Genomic DNA, 23,502 nt, shown 5'->3' on the forward strand with positions numbered 1-23,502 from the left:
GGGGTTTGTTGTATTTATTTTTTATTGCGAGGATGGATGCAGGCCAACGCACTTAATAGTAACCACATGGTAAAATAAATAAGAATGCCTGTATGGACTTAAAAGTAAATGTTAAATATTTGCTCTGTTTTTCTGATGTCTTCTATGCCAGCTTTGAAATGGCCGTGTGGCAAACAGGGCTTATATTTTGCCCTGTTTTCTTAAGCCTGGAACATTTAATAATTTCTAATTAAACCATCTACATTTTTTAGGATATTTATGAGCAAACTGATACGGGCTCTTAAAATGTGCAGGGTAGGGGCAGGAGCTGTATACTGCAGTCATATTGGAGGTTTTTTTTCTTCCAGAGCCATGTAAAAAAAACCCTATCCCCATTTTTCTGTTTTTGAAAAGGTATCCTTGGATACACCCAGGAGAAGTCATTAGCAATTTATATTTCTCTTCCTACGTTTAGGAGCATTTTTCTTAAAATAAGCAATCATCCTCCAGGCCTGAAGCGGAGAATAGCCCGAACACAGGGGCGACTGTTGGGTGACTGCCTGCCACTGCGAGTCGGTGGGAGCCAGAAGTCAGCCTTTACATATCTGGGATGCCTAAGTTAGCTTGCAAAAATAAAGTAAATTTTGACTGAATGCTTTATTTACTCTTTTAAATTTTTTTTTTTGAAAGAAATTAGTCAAGTTTTCCGCTATTTTATGTATTTAACAAAGCAAGAGTGGCAGTACATACTTCTTGTCTCAATACTTTTGTCAAGCCTAAAACTAGTTCATATTTATATGGGTTGCTTTTTAAAGAGCAAATCTTTTTTAGGTGCAATTCCAGCACCTAAACCAGGCAGATGGAGCAACTAAACTGCACAATTTTTTTTCATGCAGACACAGAAAATTTTATGGCTGTTTCAGCGCTGACCAACAAGGTACTTGAAAAAGTGAGAAATACTGAAAATAACTAATGTTGAGATAATTAGTGAAAACATGCTCTAAATAGCAGACAAAAAAAAAGAGGAAACATCTCACATTAAACACAGTAAGTGTAAAAAATTAAAATTTTATTTACGTTCGCATCGTCACTCCACAGTTGACCAACATGGACTCTTCTCACGGATCAGGAAGCACAAGAGAGATCTTCAGGGATGCTCCAGGGGAGAGCAGCTCTCAGGCAGTTAGTACTGTCTGTCTCAAAAAAAAAAAAAGTGAGTTTCACAGCAACGGGCACCTGGGCAACAGGAGGTTCATTTGTATCAATTATGCATGAGCATGCAGGGAAATGATCTTGCAGCGGGGAATTTAAGGGTGCGTTTTGGCAAGGCGACGCGCACCGAGTGGCCCATGTTTGCAGCAGATGTGAATTAATATGGCATATCTGAAGGCAAGTCAAGAATCTCCAATTTATACAAGTCATGACTGGATGGGGCTTTTTTTAGCTGCAGTTGGACTGGAAACCTGTATAACAGCAGACTAAAACTGGAAATACTGATTTAATATTTAATACTGGCTGTTTACATTAACCTGCCCTTGCCTTCAGAAGTTTTAAGACTATTTCTCCAGATCTCAAATATCTATACATAGGAAGGAGAAGAAAATATGCAACATAATAAATAAAATCTGAGTTTACCTGAAGTTCAAATGCTCCACTAGAACGTAGCCATCTGGGAAAAGTAGGGGGGGAAAAAAGAAGCAAATTAATAAACTTCTGGGCAAATAAAGACACAGGGGCTAAGCACAAAGAACATACTGTTGCTTGCTCCTCAAAACTGGATTGTGAAGTGACCACCCATGCCAGAGACATTCTGCAAACTTACATCGGCCCTCAGAATTGCGGCAAATCACAGCGTTGCCCTCCGTGACATCGATAACTTCCAGCTGCTCTCCAGCTGTGACCGGGAGATCAACTCTCCTCTTGCTGGGGACCGAGGACTCGGCAGTGGCTGTGCTGATGACATTGATCTCCTTGTCATACTGCAGAGAAGAGATAGATAAAACCACAAGTTATTGTACGTCTGTGCAATGTCCTTAAGGGCAGTGGGATGAGGCAGGGAGAACAGCTTTCAGGATGGGTTGTGAGGCTTTACTTAGGGCTGAAGAGGGTGGGGGGGTGGGGGGGGAAACAAAACCTGCCACACTCCTGATGGAGATCCCAAATTAGAGGAGAAGGCAGCAGGTCGGCTGGACATCTCTCCCAGCATACGTAGGAACTAACAACTTTCCACTGTGGGTAACACACAGTTGCTTTTCTCCTCTCACAGCTAACGCTCTAATAAGAGATACATACCATAAATGTTTCTCTAAAAAACTTCTCTTCTCTTTCCATCTTGCATTTTTCTGCATTGCGCTTCTTGACTTTGAAGATATTTCTGCATTGAGAGAGAGACAGACACACACACACACTTACTTCTGAGCTCCAGTTAAATCACCCCTGGCCCCCTGGGAAACGCAGCCCAAAGCCTAACTCCAGTCTTGTCTGCAATGAACCCTTGGAAGAACAGAGCACACCGTTCACATCACTATTTTTCATAAAATGATGAATATGCAACTCAAATCTGTTGGTGAGCGTAGCTGGAGCCATTTCGTATCTCCATTTGGAATAACTGTTCTCTGTAAGCAGCGTGGGAACAAACAAACTCTCTATCGAGTGTTTCAAATCAGTCGTGTTTGTATAGAAGTCAACAATTCACTTTTCCCTCAGCAATTTGTCTCCTCCTGGTTTTATTTATATTCAAACACAAAGGGTCCCCAGATAGCACTCATCCTGAGTCATTTACAGGAGCGGGGCTTGTCACAGTTCTGCAGATTTTTGTTGCTTTTTTAGCACACAGTGCAGAGAGTCACACAAGCAGAAGTTTATGTGGCACTGTAAGGTGAAAAAACAAGCTCTTACAACTGGCTTGGGGGAGCAAAGGCCATTTATGCTGGGTATGGAGATGCCACTCTTTCTGGTTCATACATTAAATTCCCGCTGTGGCATTAATTTTAAAACTAAAACAGGAAAAATCCAACCAAACACACAAAACCCACCCACTTGCAATATGTTATTTAACCTTGGCTAACTTTCATGCAGTTAAAATTAAGAGGAGGGGAAACACGGGGTGAAATTTGGGACTTGTAAACTGTGAAGAGATCCCTCCTTGGCAGTCTCAGCCCACAGGACCTGCGATCTGTAAGGAGCAGATGAAATCACATCGGCTTCTTGATAATCTGTAAAATTATACGCATGACTTTACACAGAACGAGAAGCGGTGTTTGAGCAAGCCCATACAGGAAATCTGTGATGAGAACCTAGAAAACAGATCTCTGATTTGCATTTGTTTGAAAGTCCCAGGGATTGGGTCATGAAAAAAACTCATTGCAATGCGCACTTTTCTGATCTAAAAGGGAAGTGGAAACTCCTACTTCCATGTGACTTTTTGCTTTCATGCACAAATGGTGCAGCAAGAGGCAATACAATAAAACCCGACTGGAGAAAAAAGATCCAAGAAATCAACACTGTAAAATAAGGGCAAGGGGGATACGCAGACAATTACTACGCTGTGTACAGTGCTTCTAAACACAGCACTCTTGCCACAATAGCAATGGCTGATCCACGGAGATCAAATACTTAATCAAGGCACAATTAAAGAAGGAATGTGACTGACCGGGGCAGAAAAGCAGCCAAATACAGAGCAAGGAGCACCTTCTTGTCTCGGCTAAGTGGGAAGACATGATACAACTTCAGGATGAGACCCTCAGGATATCTCCTGCACGCATGCAGTTCAGATCCAAGAGTTTGTTTTGCCCTCAAGATATTTTCTGCAAAATTTCCTGAAAGCTAGGTTCAAAGGGAAAGGACGCTGGAGCAGCAGCCAGACACAAAATTGTTTGGGCAGTCTGGGGCAAAACCCACTCCTGCAAACGACTCGTGCACAAAAAATGAGACAACATGGGAGAACACAACAGAGTGAAAATCAAGACCTTTCCACATCATCACTGCTTTCACCCTGGTCCTTATCCTCTTTCACCATCAGAAATTTTGGCATCCAGGTTTTGTACTTGTCATCCTTCTCTCTGAGAGGAGGGGAAAAAGCCACACAGAAATACACATTTTTCCAGCAGGCTACATCCCCTCCCCAAACCCGTGTGCCTACAAAGTCGTGATTTTCTCCCTGTCTCCCCCCGACAACCACCACTGAAATGCAAACACTTGCTGCGATTTATACCAGCACGCACGGCCGCCACAGTCATCTGGCAGCAAGACATCAAGACATGCTGTTCCTATTAAAAGTAATTTTTCTGACAAGGAGCTCGCCAGGACGGGGCTGATTATTGGGTCTGGGAGCCGGAGTTTTCCTTCCTTAGAAAAATGATCTGAATTCTTTCGTGTTTCAGGGGGCAGCTCTCTCCTTTTCACATCTCCGGCACTAACTGGGTAACATTGAAGAAACATTTTGTGGGATGCTACTTGCCAAATTAAACACTCATGGAGAGGGCACCTGGAATGTCTCCAGAGGACTGAGTCCCGACAGCTCATAACCCTTGGTGGCTTGCAGGCTCCCCAGGGCATGGGTTTGTGCCAAGAGGAACATCTCCATGGCCCAGGCATCCTCCTCACCTCAGGTCTCTCTGCTCCATCTCAACATCATCATACACCATGTCCTCCTGGGGAACAGCCACTGTCAACCAAAATGCAGCAGAGACATTTATTAGGAGATGTCATTCTACGTCTGATACTCAAAGCAGTGTATTGCAGAGCAAAATTGGGGTTGCTTCTAGTCATCCAAAGACTCCAGCACAAGGTAGGATGCTTGGGTTTGTTAGTTACGTTTGTGGGCAGTTTTCTGGATGAGTTTGGCCATCCAGCTCCAGGGATGGAGCACGAGCAGCAGCAAAGCCCCACCTTCAAACTGCAAGTCAGCCTGGACGGGGTTTCCATCCCAAAGGCATGGGTACATTCACTCCAGCACCTTCACAAGGCTTGATTAGTGGGGACAGTTTTTGCATTCACCCACATTTCCACAAAGCATGAACGTGTCCCACCGTCAGCTGTTAAACACCACTGCCAGCCCGGATGCAGTGGCTCAGCATGGACCGTTTCACACATTGCCTTCCTAAATATATTTAGATCTTCAGGAGGAATGTTCCTCTTCAAAGAAAACCCATCCAAAAATGAGCAAAAAATCCACTTTCAAGGGAAACACAAATCTCTATCAAATCTTCTAAGTGAATGTTACCACATCACATGGTTTTCAAAAAGGCCCAATGTGTAAAGTTGATTTTGCATTGTGCACCGCGTTTGCCTCTTCATACACACACACAAATCCCCGAGAGCCAGATGCATATAAGTTGCTTACCTAAATTTGGTACCGAAATGGAAAACAATCTGTGGATAGAAAGAGGCTTTTAGAATGAATTTGCACACCAGTATCGCCCAAAAAGCCACGAGCACAGCCAAGCCAGCAGCACACAGCACTTGCTACTGAAGTGATGGAGGCAGGTCTAGATGCACAGGCTTCGTGACGCACAGCACTTGCCAGAATTACATCCCTTGCTAAATAAGCATCTCCATCCTCTAGCAGCAACAAGACCCATGTGTTCATCAAGCAGGTTATGAAAGATCTACATTACACCCAAAGAGCAGTCCAAACCAGCAAAAGCACCCTCCTCCCGCCCACCTCTACACCCCTTCCCAATAGCTAGAGGGTTGATGGACACTTGGTAACTGTAGTCAGTAGTAATTCCCTCCTTGTAGTCTGCCAGTATCATGGGTTGCCCAGGAATTTAAATGTGACAGTGACTGTAGATATCTAAGATGCTTGCAGGAGCTTTAAGGGTTCTTTTCTACAGGAGAACAGCACGAAACTTGGCAGCTCCTTCTCTAAAATGCTATTTAGCAGTGATGCAGGAAAGAGTCACTGACATGGCAGAGCACCTAGTGTGAAAAGGTTTTTAAGTAAAAGTAAAACAAACCTTCCTCATATAAAAGAGGAAGGGGTTAATTTGGAATTTCCAAAGAAATAAGAAAAAGTGGCATTTTCCTGGACTGCAGGCATGATGCACAGGGCAAGGCACATGCTGGCAGTGGTGTGGGACGAGTTCTGCAGGCAGCTGCTGTGCACATGAGGAAAAGGCAATTTCCATGGACCTTAACCAGGGTTTTGAATATTGAAGTAAGAGTACCCAAAAGGGCATGGTAGGAAGTTATACAATATCCTCTATCCTAATGTGTTAGACTACAGACTCAATAATAAACTTCTTCAGCAGATGCTCTTGCCAGCTTGACTATTAATGGTACTGGATTAAAAACCCTCAGCCTTTAAGAGCCACATCAGCAAGCTTTTGTCTAATCGTGGCCCACAAGTCTACGCAGCAGGTACCGCATTCCTACGTTCCCTTGTGTACCTGCATCATGCTGAGGTACCAGAAAGGTACCAAAGACAGCTGAAAGCCCATGAAAACTTGGACACTGCTGTAGGACCAGCTTCTGCAGACTCCTGATGCCAGAGACTTCAGAGAAGCTGCACAGATGGACCATTGGCCACATCTGCTATAGCAGCTCCTCATGAGTTGACAGAAGCACTTTTGGCATAACTTCCCCCCCCTCCCCCCAAAAAAAAAAAAAGCTATATTCCTTACTCCTAGACCTCCTACTCTCAAATTATTGCAAATACGAATGCTCAGGTTTGGAGGGGGGAAGGAACTGGACAACCAACATTTTCTTACCTTAAGTTTTCCTTGAACTTGACATTCTTCAGCTTCAACTTTTCTATCTTAAACAATTTTCCAAATCTGTTTTGTTTTTCTGTTCTGTCCAAAAGAGAAACAGATTTTAAATTGAAGAGGCACTAGGCACTGAAGTATGTGAGAGTTGCAATACTCGTAGCCCCTGACATCCTGAAGCAGGTAAAGGAAGTCAGCAGACCTTAGACTCAGCAGTAGGCTTTGAGCCTTAACAGCATCACACGGATGAATGACGAACTCAATGGGGAAGGCACCAACACAGCAAAAGGTGCTTAATTATGAAGTCCAAGCTCAAATCTTTGATTAGTTGTAAATGTTTCTGCGTTACTGAAGTTGTCCTCCTCTGATCCAACAAGTACAGAATGATCTAGGTTTATTTGGAGGAAAAATTCCTGATGAAAGAGACAAAAATTCCCCAGAAGCACGCAGTGCACACCAGGAGCATCTGTCCGTGCCACCCTTCACCACACATTTCCGTCGTGTACGCTCCTGAGAAGGACGTTCCACTACACACACTCCTCTCTGAAGCTTACGGAGGGTTACAAAGCTACACAGTGATTTTCTTATAAAATATCTGTGAAGAACCAAGATCCTCACATGGGGGACATTACCCTATTAAAAATACTTTATGTGTATCAGCACACCTGATCCTGCACATGGGATCAACAGAAAGATTACACAAAGACTGGTTTGGGGATTAAGCCACTGACTTCCGAACCCCATGAATTTGGTCCCAACCCCAGCTTTGGCATGAAATTCCCTTGCAAACCCAGCCAGATGCCCTGGTCCTCTGTGGATTAGCAAGAGAGGTTGATTTCTGATGCTGTTCAGCACCCATGCGTGGAGGCACAGAGGAGGCACGGGTATGCTTCCCAGAGGGTTGGGGACATGCGTGGCCGGTCCAGGAGCCAGATGCAGACACGTTCTTGTCCCTTCCACACTGCTCCGTGGAAGAGAGCCACTAGATGCCCTCGACGCAATCGTGCGCCGCATCCCCAGCCCGTATGCCGTTCCCAGAGGCTGTCTCTGTTCCTTACAAAGGGATGCAGGAAATCTTTTACTGCATGAGGGTAGGGAGCCACACAAAGCTAATAAGTGAAAACACAACTACCTTCATGTTTCGCGTCTTAATCCTTTTGGGAAGCTCAGGCAACATGTAAACCTGAGGCTGCAAAACTCATTGCTTTTATAACACACCCTGTGGTGCAAATATCTTGAGAAGCTATATAAAAAAAAAAAAAGCAGGTTGCAAGTTAGTTACAGCACATCAGCTGCAGGCATTAGCTCAAAGCCTGGGCTCCTTTCAGCTTTCCAGCCTTCTGGGATCTGAAATGTCAGCATTTTGTTCCTTTTTTTGTGTGGACAATGTCCCCATTTGTCCCTCGAGCATTGCCTCTTTTGGCACGCAAAAAAAAAAAAAAAAAAAAAAAAGGTGCCATTTCTCAGCTGCAGCCAAGTGATGCTTTTGATCAAGAGAAGAGCTCTAGTAGAAACGCCTTGCTGCTCAGGGGTTTGATTTTGGAAACTATTTTTTGCTCTCTAAGTGTCAGCCAAAGGTGAAAGAGAGAGGAAGAGGAGGAAGAAGCCCACCCATTCAATAACTTTTCTGCAGTTGCGTTAGGGAAAAAAAGGCTCCCAGCCAGCACCTGGCACATGAAATCAAGGAAGTATGGTCAATATTTCAAAATACAGGCTAAGAAATTGCAACTTACTCCGTTTTTGCTGGATTATCACCCCCAGTCTCAACATCTTCATATGTTTCTTCATAGCTGTTTCCTGAAACGTAAAACCGAGGCATGCCATTATCACAAACCACATTCAGTAGCGATGAGGTGTGGTTTGCTGGAAAAATTGCACCCAGGCCCTTATATTTTATTTCTACGGAGGCTTCGATGTTGCTCAGATGAATTCCGTGCTAGACACATGTATTGCTCCCCATTGGTTTTAATGTGAATTTAGAGCAACCAAGCCAGAAGGAAACACTATAGATGTTGGAAGTTAAATGAAGCTATTCACATTGTCTCCCAGGGACCATCCCAAATTAAAAGCAGTTCCCGTTTGAGCTTCCCTATGTGCTGCACTTACTGTTGGCTGAAGAAAAGGGACTTGAGGCATCTGACACGTGGCTGCTAAAAGACAGAAATATTATACAGGGATGGGCTGCAGCGTAGTTCTTTAAAAGATCTTTCATAGACACATCCATTGCGAAGAGCCCAGGTCCATACTCACAGTCTATCTTGCATTTCCTCAACATCATCATATATATCCTCTGGTGGCTGTGGAGACTGCCAAGTGTTTTGGTTCAAGGCTGTGCTTTCCACCCCTGGCTTTGGAGCACCAACATATACATAGCGCACTGGAAATGAGAAAGGACCTTTGCTTTAGAAGCTTTTCTGAGGAACTCCTCTCAGGGCATGGACTACTGTCGAGGGCAACAGTTGATGCCACAACAAATAAGAGCTTACAGACATACTTCCCATTTGAGGAGACCAGGAAAGTCTCTGCTCTGAGCCACTTTGAGAAAGAAAAGCATTTAATTTTAAAATAATATTTTAAAGTTTAAAAATATTTTAGGTTTAAAAAGATTTAAATATCCATCACTATTCTCAGTTGTGGCAGCTCTGACCCAAATGCTCCTCACCAGAAAACATCCCAAGAGACTATTCATGGATGTTCATGGAGTGATTGAAGGGAGGACTTAGCGTGGTTGGTGGAGATGCTAAGATCCAAATAACAGCCAGTCCATTAGGAAAGCACCTGTAAATCAACATCTCAGAAAGGAGACAAGGAGAGAGTGTATCCCAGAGAAGTATGGAACAGACCATGAGCGCTGCACCTCATGAGGTTGCTGGAGTGCTCTGTTAAGTGGCAATATTAAATCCTTAAAACTGGTTTAAGAGAGTTGAAATAATGTAGAAATGCAGCCACACAAATAAAAGCAGATAGTGTTTCTAAATGAACACAGGTGCACCAGAAACATGCACCACCACAACATGGTCCAGTTAATGACCAAAATTTCTGCAAAACGTTCAAATCTCCATGCAGCAGGAAATGAGGGGGGTGGGGTGATTCTCCAAATCAGCCTCTCTGATGAAGGAACAGCGGGAGGCTCACTATGAGTATTTAAAAAAAAAAATCCCAACAGAAATTACCTCCAGCTGTTCAAAGGTCAAGCAAACCAGCAAGATTCCTTACAAAAACAGACACCAACCAAACCAGAAAATTATTATGAAGTGATTTAAAATTTTTTAAAAACCAAGAACCACCCCAATAACAACAACCACAGCCAATTTGCACTTTTCCCTTCACACTCCTGGGCTGTCCACAGAGCCCAACAGAGCCACTTTTCTCTCTTGCACCTTTAAAATCCTACCATATCACACTAAGGGCTTGCAGAGGCAGGAGCAAATTTTCTCCAAAGAGAGCCAATGCACACTTAGACCTGAAGCTGCAAAATAGTGTTTACAGAGGAGGCACGACTGGCTTTAATCGTGCAGCACCAGCCCTGGGTGCTCTTTCAGAATATCGTGACAGAAGAAGCCCAAAGCCACAAAAAGGCTCACTGGAACTACTAAGAAGATGGAGCAAGGAGCCATCATCCATCTTAATAAGGGACAGAAGGAGACTTCAGGCTCTCATCCTACTCACGTGTGTTTCTACCACAAGCCTCAGCCAAACCCTTTTCTGAGACTCAATAAATTATGAGAAGCAGAGAAGATGGATTTCAGCACTCTCGGATGAGGGCAATCTGCTAGAAAAACAAACACCTCAGTTTGAGTTACGCAGATGGTTAACCAACTTAGGAAGCTATTTGCAAAGCCAAAATAAATGATTCAGACCAGAATACAAATGCGCATGCAACCTTTTGCCCTGGTTTAAATAAATTGGTTCAAGAGTTGCATCCAAATTTAACATTATTTCCCATATGGAAGAGACATTTGGGCAACAGATGGGACTGAGGATTGAGGAAACACTCAACAGCGCAATAAGATACTCACAGAGCTCCGCTCCGTCTTTTGACAGCCCTTGTGGGGTAGGATGCTTTGCAGTCTGGGTGCTGGTCACATCCTGCTTCGCTTGTGGCACCTTCTTCCCATCTTGTGGCACCTTCTTCCCATCTCTACCATCTTCCTTGATTTGGCTATTAGGAGACACGTATTCATTTCCACCTGTCTGAGATCAGACGTTTGGTTTGGTCAACACAGTCTTTAGAAATAGCTTTCTAATATAAGTTAATAAAACTTACATATAGGCATCTACAAGAATACAAGTTATCTTTCTGTGGACTTCAAACAGTTTCACTCCCTTTTCCATCAGGGATTTTTGGTAGACATGGGTGTTGTTTGGCAGCATTACCTACCATTTAGGCGGCAGCAGTTGAGCAATGGGCAGGCAAAAGAGAAGGCAGGAAAAAACAGGTGATTAAGGACTCAAATTTCAACTTTCCCAAAGAGGTGGGGGGGACAAAAGGAGAAGAAACATCCTACAGTAACTATTAAAAGTAGTCTCAAGGATACGATACCTTGAAAATTTTCTTTGCTTCCTGTTTCTCTCTTTCAAGTCTTGAGTTTTCATCTTTTTCACCCTCTGTCATAGCTCTTCCAGGACTGAAAATTGCAGAAATGAGAGAGGTCTCAGAACAGAGACACTTTAGCAAAGTAACAGACAGACAGATTGCTTTATGACTGTGCCCAAATAAGTAGCAACTTTTCCCTTTGAATGAGGTAGATGCCAAAAAGACCACCAGTACTAAAAGTAAAGGCAAATCCAATTTGAAAGGCCACTGGTTACTTGAGGTAACACAAATCACTTCTGGAAAAGAGCCCATCTAAGATGATTGTTTTCCAGTAGCAGAAATGGACAAGCTAGATCCATTTGCCAGTGCTGGTATCTGTCTCATTGCCTCTTATCATACTCTAATGCAATTTAGGGAAGAAGATACAGCCACAGGTGGCAGAACATGATACCTGTTTTGCAGCATCACAACCTTTCCCACTGAAGTGACCCCCTTTTATCACATGATTCTTCAGTCCCCATCGAAAAAACAGTCTTCAGCCAGTGTCAGTAATTAAACACTGCAAGGAGTTTGAAACATTGACATTTATGGGGTGAAGTTCAGCGTGGCCTTGCCTTACCACACAGCTTTGGACCTGGATCTGAGTGTCTTGGTTTGACAGCCTCACGCCCCTCTCCTTCTTATACCGAAAGAGTTCAGGTTTCAGTAGGAAAAGACAATATATTTTTGTGTGTGTGCCAGAGGAAAGAAGAAAATCTCCCTTCCAGATATTCTTTAGAATGAAAACTATCTTAGAAACCATGAGTGCTGACACAGGAGAACATCAGTACCTGCATTGTCCTGGTCACAAAATATATGAAATTTCATTCTGTTTACTGAGTGTTACAATTCTAACCCTAACCTGGGTTAGTTGTGGGGCTCGAAGAAGCTTGAGAGAAAGGAAAGGAAATTACCTGGATTTGGCAAAAAGAAGAGTCTTCTGTTTCTAGAATAAAGAAGAGGAAAGTCTTCAGCCACTGTGCTTTTTTCAACAGTCAAGCTTTTATACAAGGCCTCAACTGTCATCTAGTGTTTAAAGAAATATTTCTTTAGAAAGCCCAGAAGCATTTTACATTTGGAATAGTCATCAGACAACAATATTTCCTCTGCTTTGCAGGACAGGGGATACACATATTGACAAACTGTATGGGGATAATATAACAGTGCACGCGATCAGGCCAATGAAGCTACTGATCAGAATGAAAGAAATTACAGGTCAGAGAGCTTACAGAAGAAGAGGAAGGGTTTGGTTTTGTTTGGGTTTTTTTTTTATGAAATAAAGATTTTCCAACCTACTATAATATAAGACTACAGTCAAGCCAGAGCTCCTCTCCGCAAATCGCGCATAGATAAGTGCATTTGGAAATCTGTCCTATTTCCTGGACAGTTTGATTGCTTTGCAAGTCAGGACTTGAAAGTGGAGCTTGACGTTTTCCAAAGAGTAGTTCCCCCTCTTTTAGCAGAGCCAGTACATCATCATCTCCTGGCATGAGGAGACATGTTCTCTCAGCCTGGCTGCCCACCATGAGCTTGGCCATGCAGCCAAGCAGCTCTTCTCTAGGGACAGCTGGAGCAATTCCTGCCCTGTGCAATGCAGTGTTCTGCCTTCACTGCAGGATGTCTCCACTGCAAATGTGAACTACCACGCCCCTTGTAACCAGGGTAAAATTAAAAGGGTCAGGTCGTAGTTTGCAGCAGAGATATCCCTGCAGCAGGGGATGAAAACCTGTAGAGTGGTGCCCACAACAGTTGCCTTATGAGCCAAAGCTTGAAGCATGCTGCCATGACAAGGAACCTAGCTCAATTTTGCTTTTATGCCTTTACAAAGGAATTACCAGCACCAGTTCACCTTTGGCAGGAAATTCCAGAACAATTCAGTGGAATTTTCCTCCAATAGTTCATTATTTTATGCTGGTGGTTGACACTTACTTGGTCTACCACCAACATCCAGGTGGTGTTACCACTTCCTTACATGTTTGCAGAGGAAGTCAAGGGAACTGACTCTCTCCCCTAGTGTGTTTGGAAACCTTGTTAGTCTTCACGCCTCCCTCTGGAATTTCTTATTCATTTTTTTAATAGTCTTCACAGAGAACACACATAAAGAAATACTTGGCAGATAAGAAATACAGATATTAAAAATTAGAAAAGCACGATATGTATGGTGCAGTCAAGCCTAAAAGATCAAAACACCTATGAGGAGACTTACCTTGTCTTCTTCAGGCTCTGCCTTAGGTACTAGAAAAGATATTTGTGAATACATATTACTTTTTAGTCCATGTTAAAGTCACTGCACTTCAAGTTGCAAAACCCAACTTCAACACACATGCTTGATGTGTAGGCATGCATTCACCAAAGTATATTCACCAATGTCCTACTGGGCATGGTCATTCAATTTGCTGTTTGAATATTGGCTTACATTCAGAAGGCTACAGCATGGAACTTGGATGGCTACAGTTTTCATAGCCCTTGGGCCAAACCCCTTGGGCAAGTGCCCCCAAGGAAGCTGCTTGGCTTCTGTTCCAATGGGAGAGAAAAATCAATGCACAAGGCAGAAACTAACCTCCCAAAAAAGAGGCAACTTTGAAAAAAGTAAAAGCAGAGCAGTGACAACTCTGATAGAGAAAACTATACTGGGAAGAAATAGTGATGGAGATGGAAAAGCCCTGTACCCTGAAGAAAAAACAGTTCCCAAGAAGATGCTGAGGCTTGCCTCACTATCTTCTTTTTCTTCTGCATGGGTAGTGTCTCGTGACTTTTCCCCACTACAGTTTTACTATAAGTACCATCTCACCATCAAAATGCTAATTTCTTTTTTTTTTCTGTGCCCTAAAGTCCTCATACACTGCCAGTGCACAGAGGAACAGCACAGACAGTCATCTTTGGTCACCCAAACCAAGTCACAACTGCTTTTCTCAGCTTGAAGAAACATTATTTCTTTTTTTAAAGGCTCTATCCCAGAGAGCATCTAATTCACCCAGCAGCCTTGCCTTGCAAAGTACCTTCAATGACACACAAAGTTGTGGCGTCCCCAGGCTGGTTCAGGTACGTTGGGGTTTCTTCGTAATTATGCTGCTCTTCAAGGTGAGCACTGAGAAAATGAGAGAAAAAGAGAGAAGAGGTTTTTTATTCCTGGATCTTTTAGAAGTCCGAACAAAAACAAATCATCTAAAGGACAAGGAATTCAAGTGCTTTGATACCAAGTCTACAAGAAAGCACAGTGAAATCAGGAATTCCTCGGAGGGAGAGGAGACCTGTGCCAGATGCAGGGCTCGGCTGAGCCTCCCCCCGCCTCCACACTCCCACTGCTTTTCCTCCGGGAGGACAGGCTATGTTTATAGGGCTCAAAGCACGTCAGGATACTTCATACCGGGTTTATGGTCTTCTGCCTACAGCGATCCCTCAAGTAGAAATAGAACAAAAAATCCAAGGAAATAGGAGTGTGAGCTATGGGAGGAGGCACGGCCCCAGCACTTCCCAAGTATTGGGCTGCCCAGCCCCATCCCCATCTCCTCATTCTCCTTTCTTCTTTCCTCCTCCGGAAATTCAAATCAGTATCATTTGGGAATAGATGCAGAGAAATCCAAACCTTCCCAGAGCATCCAGGTAAAAAAAAAAAAAAAAAAAAAAAAACAACAGAACAAGAGGAACAAGAATCTCAAGGTGCATTTTAGCAGTAGCCCTAGCCCCCTGCTCTCCCCTGCAGCCCCCCCAGTGCCTGCTGGCTTGCTGGTCCCACAGCATGTTTTGGACACGTAGGTCCCACAGAAGGGGACACACATACTGCACTAATACCACAAGCCGGTATTTTTTCCCTGGTGCCATGGCTTGAGGAAGAGGAAATCAGGAAAAACCCTTACCCTTCGTCCCATCCCAGGATAAAATAGCATCCTGGGAGCTTGACCGGACACCAGACAGCCCTTTACGTACACCCCAGCGTTACACCAGACCTGAAATACAGCTGGGCCGACGGATCCCTGGCTGGCATTAGTGAAGGCAGAGTGTTTATCCCCAAACAAGGAATCAGAGCAACTACGTCAAGGTCTCTAAGAGACCAGACTTCACTACAGGTGAGACTTCGAGGAGGGGAATTTCTGCCCCGAAAACCCCATAACTTTGTTTTTATGCTGGAGCTCATTTAGTTAATTTCCCCATTTATCACGTGGTTAATATTTAACAAGTGACCTATTGCAAAGACTGTATCACAAGTATTAGAGCAAGACAGCTAATCTTGCTGGAATCTATTGCCAGGACAGCTTCCTTGTGCTGCATGACAGCTTTGGAGCTGGTTATTTTTTGACTGGTTCTCTTCTGACAAGTACAGGTTAAAAGTTAAACGAAACACCAGCCGACACTGGCAGGAACACCTCACGATGTGAAAAGCACAACTTGGTGTGTCGTTAGCTGCAAGAGTTCATTGTTTGGGCACAAAAAGTATTTTAAGAATTCGGTTCTTTTTGCTATGGTACAGCCATTCTGTTTCCCATTTTCCCAGCTGTATATTTACGCAGCTAAGACAAAATATTTATACGAATATTTAGTGTTTTACTCCACTTTTGCTGTTCTTGGGGCACAGAACCAGGACCACTATGCAACCACTCACGACAAGTCGGACACACCAGGAAAAGTCAGGATCCCCTTGTATACAAACCCAATTGTGTCTGTAAGATTTTTGAGCTGTTTCAGACACTTGTGGTGTCAGAAGCTGAACCGATCAGCCCGTGTCCTCCAGTGAGTTTGGGTCACCACTTAACAAAAATCTCACTTCAGCATCTAGAGACAGCTGAAGTCGTGGGGATGGAGAGGAAGGGCAGAGGCTCCTGTGTCTTGGCTGTGCTAGCTGCACAAACACACAGGAGGGCAAGTTCCTCCACTGCCTGCAAAAAAAAAAAATCCCCAGCACCTGCTGGTTACACCAGGGCTTTGTTTCAGCAACACTTCTCAAAAGCATCTCTTTTCTGAAAACACCAAGCTTGAGTACAGGGAAAACAGGAAGGGAAAAATGCACAGCGGGCAGGTGCGACCGAAGCACAGGCAGTGATCTCCCTCCAACCAGCTAAACCAGACCTAGTGACACACAAACAGGGCTTTCGGTGCTCCTCAAAGAGCCTGGAGGAGAAAATAGAATCATAGAATCATGGAATGGTTTGGGTTGGAAGGGACCTTTGAAGGCCATCCAGTCCAACCCCCCTGCAAGGAGCAGGGACATCTCCAACCAGATCAGGTTGCTCAGAGCCCCAGCCAACCTGGCCTTGAACGTTTCCAGGGATGGGGCACCCACCACCTCTCTGGGCAACTTGTTCCAGTGTTCCACCACCCTCAGTGTAAAAAATATTTTCCTTATATCTAATCTGAATCTACCTCCCTCTATTTTAAAACCATTACCCCTCATCCTATCACAGCAGGCCCTGCTGAGGAGTTTCTCCCTGTCTTTCCTGTAGCCCCCTTTAGGCACTGAAAGGCCGCTCTAAGGTCTCCCCGGCGCCTCCTCTTCTCCAGGCTGAACAACCCCAACTCTCTCAGCCTGTCCTCACAGGAGAGGTGCTCCCACCCTCTGATCATCTTCATGGCCTTCTCTGGCCCCTCTCCAAAAGGTCCATATCATAGGAAGGAAGCTTTCTGCTCTCCAAGAAGGTCATCCCAGCCAGCTTTGAGCTTCCCATGTAGGTTTGCACAATCCCCGGATCCACAGCAAATCACTGCCTTCATCATCGCGGGGTGGGGATGCTCCTGTCGCCTAGGAGCCACACGCTGCCTTGCCACACGCTCACCTTTCAGGAGTCAGGTAATCCTCTTCGTCAGCAGCTGCACACAAACACACAGAGGATTAGGGTTTGAAGAAAAGCCACTTTCCTGCAGAAGGCAGGCTGCAGCGACAGGGAGGTGCGATGGGGACAGCCCTTCCTCGAGGCCGCACGCCACACTCAAAGGCAGGCGTGAAATAAGATTGCCAGCAGAAACTGGGGATGTGGCTATGTGAATATGGCATTATTTCATGTTTCCAAGCAACAACCTCAGCTTTTCTAGAGATCAATAACTGGGCAATATTGAGAAAGCACTGAAACAACGACCTATAAAGATAACTAGTTTCCTCCACCAAATTAGTACATTCAGAAGAATTAAGTAGATTAGAAAAGAGTTTCAGTGAAAACCTCTCTCTTTCCCTCTCATTCTTACCAAGGCCGGGGCAGCCCCATAAGCACCGGCACTGTAAAGCCAGAGAGAGTTTAGCCGAGCCCTTCCTAGAAAAGCAGTTCCCTTCAAATTCAGCAAAAGTTGTGCTTGATGATCTGGCTATAATCAATCTACAAAGAACTGCCATTTAGCAGCTTAATAAGCGGTCCAGAATGCTCTATTATGCAACATCAATTGGGTTTTATTATGGGAAACCGAACTTTTGCATTTCTTGATGTTGGAACACTTGACGATGTTGCCCTCTGTTGTATTTAAAACAGAGAAGGGGAATTAGTAAATCCGTTCCTACTGGTTTTATTGTGCCTTCCCACAATCGTGTGCTGCAGAGTCAAGGCATTTCCCGTTGAAGCTGTGTGATAAAGATCAGCTTGCTGGCTGCGTACGTGGCTGCCGCCGCTTTACAGCCGGCTGTAAACCGCTCACCGCATGCCGCGGTTGGGAGGAAAGCGGGTTTCTCCATGGGCATGAGGTCCAACCTGGCAAACCAGATCTCTTTTCCACATTAAAAGCAAAAATCAGTCTCACTGACACTCTGGGCTCTTTTTAATGTTTGAGGAAGATATCAGGAACAAGTAACGTCTCGTTTCTGTGTGCTTGGAATCATGGCCTTACAGATGTCAATAATCAGCAAATTATTATTCATTTTCTGCAGAACAGGTCTGGGAAGAAAGACTAGAAATCCCTTACTTATTTCATTCCCTCTATGAACTGAAGGCATGGTGCTTCGGAAAGCGCTGAGGTCAAACTTTGGGGGTCTCGCAGGCTTCCTAGGGGCAGGACCCAGGGATTCAGCTGCAGGGAGAGGTTTAATTCGTGGCAGCTTGCTCCTGGGGCTGTGAGACCATTTTCCTGCTCCAGGCAGGCGGAAGTGATGCTCTGATTCTGCTCCAAAGAAGCACAAGGACAGGCAGCAATTAGCCCTCGTTGAAGGAAAAATCCATGTAGAATCATTAGTTTTTATACAGACATTTCTAACCATCTCTGCTCCCTCCCAGTTTCAACATCCCCATTACACAGCAGGGCCCATACCATGTTACCAGAATGGGAAAGTAAATGGAAATGTCCATTTTCACAAAGTCAACCATGTTGCGGCCTCAGCTCTCGACAGCTCCCTTCCTCTGGATTATAAAATACTAGCCCAATTTTCTGTACCAATAACATTTTAATCTGCCAGGATTTAGTGGCGTAGCTGTTTTCCATACACAGGGTGAGCGAGGTGGCTTTCCAGGGTAAACAAAGACTTAATCTTTTCAGAGCCCCGTCACTCGACGTGACGTCAGCAAGGGGAACTTTGCAGCACTCGAATTTCCTTGTACCAATTTCTGTAAGGTGTGTTGCAAGAAGATGCTCAAATATGACCTTTTGCAAAGCCAGGAGGGTTCAGAGGGGGTAGTTCAGGTTTAAGCCATTTTAATTCAAACCAAATTCTCTTTGCAGAAAAGCCAAGCCTTTCTATTTCTCCGCAAAAAAAACCAAATAGCAGGGCGTAGTCACATTTACCTTGTAATTGCGAAAGGCCAAATCAGACCAAAACTAAAGATAGGCCTGTCCTCACCCTTGACCCTACTCTCAAAATGTGGACAAGTTTCTAAAAAGAGTTTTAAAAAGATTTGGTGGAGATGGGGACTCCTCCCCTTACCCAAGCACCAGCAGCATTTTGGGGCCCATTGCTCATCTCCAGGAACCTCCAGTGAAGGACAGGAGGACTGCAATGGGCCAGTTAGGCCTCTTGTTTGAGGGTGCCAACTGACAACAGCTTTTCTCTCCAACTGCTTATCCTGCACTTTCAGAGCACCTATACACATATATGCTCATATACATATATATATATATGTTTATTGTTAAGAGTATAGCTTCCTGTACCTTTCTGGTGCTGAGGTTGCTCTCCTGGTGCACCATAACTCGTCTGGCAGAGCGCAGTTGCCATCGTGCTGTCAGCAGCAGCTTCAGCAGAGCTCCTGTGTCCACTGGGAGCCTGGGGAAGAGCTGGCCTGCTGCCGTGCAGAGCATCCTTCCTCCGTGCAGGTGAATCCAGCGTGGGCTCGCTTCCAGACGGTCGCATCCTGCTGCCACCCAACACAGCGGGAGCACACGTTGCCCTCTGCTCCGGGCGAGGGTGCACATATAAGTTTGCTGCCCGTTGGGCTGGGAGCATTGCGCTTGCTTTCTCACTGTGTGATAAAGTGTTTTCCCAGATCTGCAGGGCATGATGGAAAGAATTTGGGAGCAAAGGGTCCTCTGGAAGTTTTTGGGCTGATCCTTGTAGGTCAGTGCAATAGGATGGCAGAGGCTCCTCTGGATCCTTCTTGGGAGAACTGAGCCCCTCCTCCAAGACAATGCCATTGTGCTCTTCTTTGTGGCCAGCTGGCTCCTTGTAACCCAGCTTGGCTTGAGGCCATGCCAAGGGGTTGCGCTGGGTGAGCACGGAGGGCCGGGCGGCAGGGTGAGGAGGTTCATCCTTAGGTTTACGTGTTATCACGTCTCTCCTAGCCAAGGTCAGAGGGCTGGACATGGCACTACCTCCGGAGCCTGGCTTGGGAGGGATTCCAGGGGGAGGCTTCTTGCGCGGCTGCACCAGCTTGTTGGCCAAGTTGGAGTCATTTTGAAATTTTGCTCGGAGGGCTCTGAAATCAGTCACACCTTCCTGGGTGAGAGAAGAGAGCAGAGCACAAAACATCTGTTTTCAGAAGTGGCAACAGGCAATTTATATGATCATGATCATTTCAGAGAGAAAAAGGCCACGGGCTCCACCCGAATCACCAGAATCTGGCCAAAATTTTAAAGCAGGAGAGAACTAGCTCATTCAAAGGATTCTCTGAAGGCTCACAAATCACTGCTGATAAAGGCAAGAGAGCTGAAACAGGAGGAGAACACAGGAGCAGAGCATGGAAACAGAACCAAGCAGACCTGGTAGGAACAGCAGAGCTGGCTCCTGCTCCCCACCATCACCCAGTGCTGGGGAATCTCCCTCAGGAGGACCTGGCAAACACTAAAATGAACATTGGAGCTTCCTGGCAGAGATGCTGTGATACCAATTACACATCTGCTAGGTAGGAAAGCTGCACTTATTTTCAGTACGCAAGCACCAGCCGAGGGAGAGGCTGGTGCTGCTCCGGAGATCCCCAGTCCATCCTCTGCCTTCTCTACAAAACTCCACCATGGGAAGAGAAGCATTAAACATCCTCCTTCATGGGCTCCAAATGACCCCTGGGGCAGAACCTTCTTCCTCCACCACATTGGTTCTGCTCAGAGTCCCCATGGCTCGTTGGATGCTTCTCCCCTTGCCGTTATTCCCACCCCAGGAAGCAGAGGACATACAACCCAAATGCGTGGCACGCAAGGACAGCAAGAGCATCTCCCAGTCCAGGCGATGGTGAAGATACCAGACTCCAGGTTACATACGATTTTGAACAACGAGAGCACATTCCAGGCCAGGTTGGATGAGGCTCTGAACAACCTGATTTAGTGGAAGATGTCCCTGCTCCTTGCAGGAGGGTTGGACTCGATGGCGTTCAAAGGCCCGTTCCAACCCAAACCATTCCATGATTCTATGATTCTGTCGGTAACAGCACAGTTTAAAAGGGCGCTTAAAGAACATTTTGTCTCAGGCCTTTGTCCCCATGCATCTCACCATCCCGTGCTGGAGAAAGGGGACCTTAATTTTTGCCTGTAGTGTCGTGGCTCAAATTCAGCCCTGAGCTGAATGAGGGAGAAAATACGAAGAAAAATTTATGAGCTACTTAAGTCCTTGAACTGCTCTATAACTTTTTATATGCCGTGATTACATTAGGTGCACCACTCTGGCAGCTCAGCTCAGTGCGGAGAACTGTACAGCTTCTCGAGAACCTGTCTAATGAGGAAATTGGAAAAAATTATCTAGGACAGAACTTCGTTATTCTGAAAAAAGCCCCAGCCTTAAGTGTTAAGGCAGAACAGATGAATAGCATACTGAGATTTTATTGCATTTAATTGCACGATTTATTAAACACTGACAATTTCTCTTGAATAACCCCTTTCACTGACTTTATTACTTTCACAGGGTAGTGCATGATGTAAAGAACCAGCCCTTGGGGGAGAGGTTTGAATTGCTCCAATTATATTTCATATTAGCGGTCAGCAGCATGATGCCGTGTAAGCTGCCCAGACAGCCTAATCTAGCGGCGAGCCGGTGGGAACGGGAGCTTTCAGAATCATATGGAGGATGAATCAGAGTTCAGGGGCGGGGGGAAACAAAAATAAAAAAAAAAATCCCACAAGTACCCAATCCCTATGCCAGACAGGAAATAAAGCCACACGGTGCCTTAATGCAATCGCGCCAAGCTTTCGCACGTGCTGCAGCAACAGTTGAAGAGTCCAATGCCGTTTACCTCGCCTTGCTGATTGTCTTTACTGTAGCGTGCTGTTGCTCAGCAGTGCCCTCAGAGATGAAGAAAATAGGAAAGAAAACGTAACTGCATGTCTCAATGTGCCACAGGTGAGGCAGATTTCTGCGAAACTCTCCCTCAACAAAGGTCCCGCAACCATCGCTTCCTTGCATGACCCTCTTCAAGGTGCAATGAGTTCTCCCGGTCTCTGCGGGGATGACCGTTTCAAACCTCAGACTCATCCGAGCGACTCTCTGGCTCGGCCTACCCACCCAAAGCTAGGTCAGCCTAAACGCAGCGCCGAGGGGGTCGCAGGCAATTGGGACACGGGAAGTCCCAGCTCCGCTGCCCCACCAGCCGGGAGGGTTCAGCACAGCAGGGAGAGGGGCTTCCTGGAAAGTCAGACCAGTTGACAAGTAGGGAGAATACACTAATAAATTTAAAGCACTGCCAAAAGCTCACAATGTACATTAAGCTACATCTGGCTAAATAATTCACTGTGGATAATAACACATTTGGCAAAAGCCCACGCAAGATGAGAGAGGGAGAGAACAAAAAGGAAACAAACTTCCACTGGCTGGAACGCCGTGAGCATTACGAAGTCAGGGGACAGCTAAACTTTCCATATTTTCTCCCTATAAATAAAATGCTCTCCTAACATTAATATCTTTCTAGGAAGCAGAATAAAGCTCAGCTTAAGCCTGTGATAAGGATACTTTTTTGAAAGAGCAGCAGCTGGAGGGTTGTGCTGACACGGAGGGTTAACTGAAAGGAATCGAGTTCCCATTAGTTTTCTGCCGTCGCTTTTCTAAAGCGCATCAACACAGGCAGAGAAACCCCATTCAAGATGTGACATGCAGGACAGCCGAGAGGAAGCACTGCGTGTTCCCCTCCTGAAATTTTTCTGATTTCATCCGTTCTTTATCTCAATTTCCAAGGGTAAATGTTTAACGGGCGCTGCCCTCTGCCCGGCAGCGGAGTGGCTGGAGCTGAGCCCAGGCACGCCAACGGGAGCACGACGTGGATGCCGTCTACTCATTAACTTGCTGGCTTCTCCCAGGAAAATAAATAAATAATTAAAATCCACCTCTACTTTTTGTTAAGTTAGAAGGCAGCAGCCGCAGCTCATCTCAGAGCTAAGCGGGAAGAGGCCAGGCACCGGAAGCCCCTCATCTCTTTCTTTGGGGTGGAAAAATCCATCCCTTTGCGCTCCCCGGGCAGAGCAAACGCGGCATTGCGAGCGTGCGCCTCACCCCGAGGTGAAACTGCTCCCAGCACTTCATGGAGATAACAGCCCCAAAGCTACAAATCAGCAGCAGAAAACCAAGCAGCAAATATTTCACCCAGACTGGGGAGGGGAGAGGAGACAGCAGCTCATTGCTATCGCGAGGGTGGAAAGGAGCAGCACCCCAACAGTTACCACGTCCATCCTCTCGCTGGTCCACGCCGGCTCCAGCCGTTCAGCCCGGTAGCATGGTTCCCTGCTCCGTCATCTGTTCCTGCAGGGCCGGGTGAGGCGGGGCCAGCCCAAAAAACACACCTGGGCAAAGGCATGGATCTGCCCCCGGGGCGGGGAGAACCTCACCTGGGCAGGGCTGAGCTCGGCCCTGCCCATCCACGCTTCCCTGACCTGACTCACAGGTTCCCTGACCCAGGAACACCAACGCCGTGGCAGGCTTTG

The 23,502-nt window shown here is 45.6% G+C and overlaps 1 protein-coding gene across 1 annotated transcript; it reads right to left on the reverse strand.

Annotated features, from left to right (window-relative positions):
• Positions 1 to 639: 639 nt before the first annotated feature.
• FYB2 (FYN binding protein 2) lies at positions 640 to 20,716 on the reverse strand. Its single transcript, XM_086754118.1, has 20 exons — positions 20,663 to 20,716; positions 19,321 to 20,134; positions 18,145 to 18,339; positions 17,034 to 17,067; positions 14,253 to 14,353; positions 13,472 to 13,500; positions 12,180 to 12,211; positions 11,233 to 11,317; positions 10,709 to 10,883; positions 8,940 to 9,066; positions 8,796 to 8,839; positions 8,423 to 8,492; positions 6,693 to 6,776; positions 5,324 to 5,352; positions 4,585 to 4,645; positions 3,948 to 4,040; positions 2,272 to 2,353; positions 1,802 to 1,958; positions 1,615 to 1,648; positions 640 to 1,172 (listed from the first exon to the last, which is right to left on the reverse strand). Exons 1-20 carry the CDS (start codon positions 20,714 to 20,716, stop codon positions 1,163 to 1,165), a joined length of 2,310 nt encoding a protein of 769 aa, XP_086610244.1. The 3' UTR covers positions 640 to 1,162.
• Between the last annotated feature and the right edge of the window lie 2,786 nt (positions 20,717 to 23,502).

Source organism: Chlamydotis macqueenii, chromosome 8, assembly GCF_036417535.1.
Source record: "Chlamydotis macqueenii isolate bChlMac1 chromosome 8, bChlMac1.mat, whole genome shotgun sequence".
Classification (NCBI taxonomy): Eukaryota; Metazoa; Chordata; class Aves; order Otidiformes; family Otididae; genus Chlamydotis; species Chlamydotis macqueenii.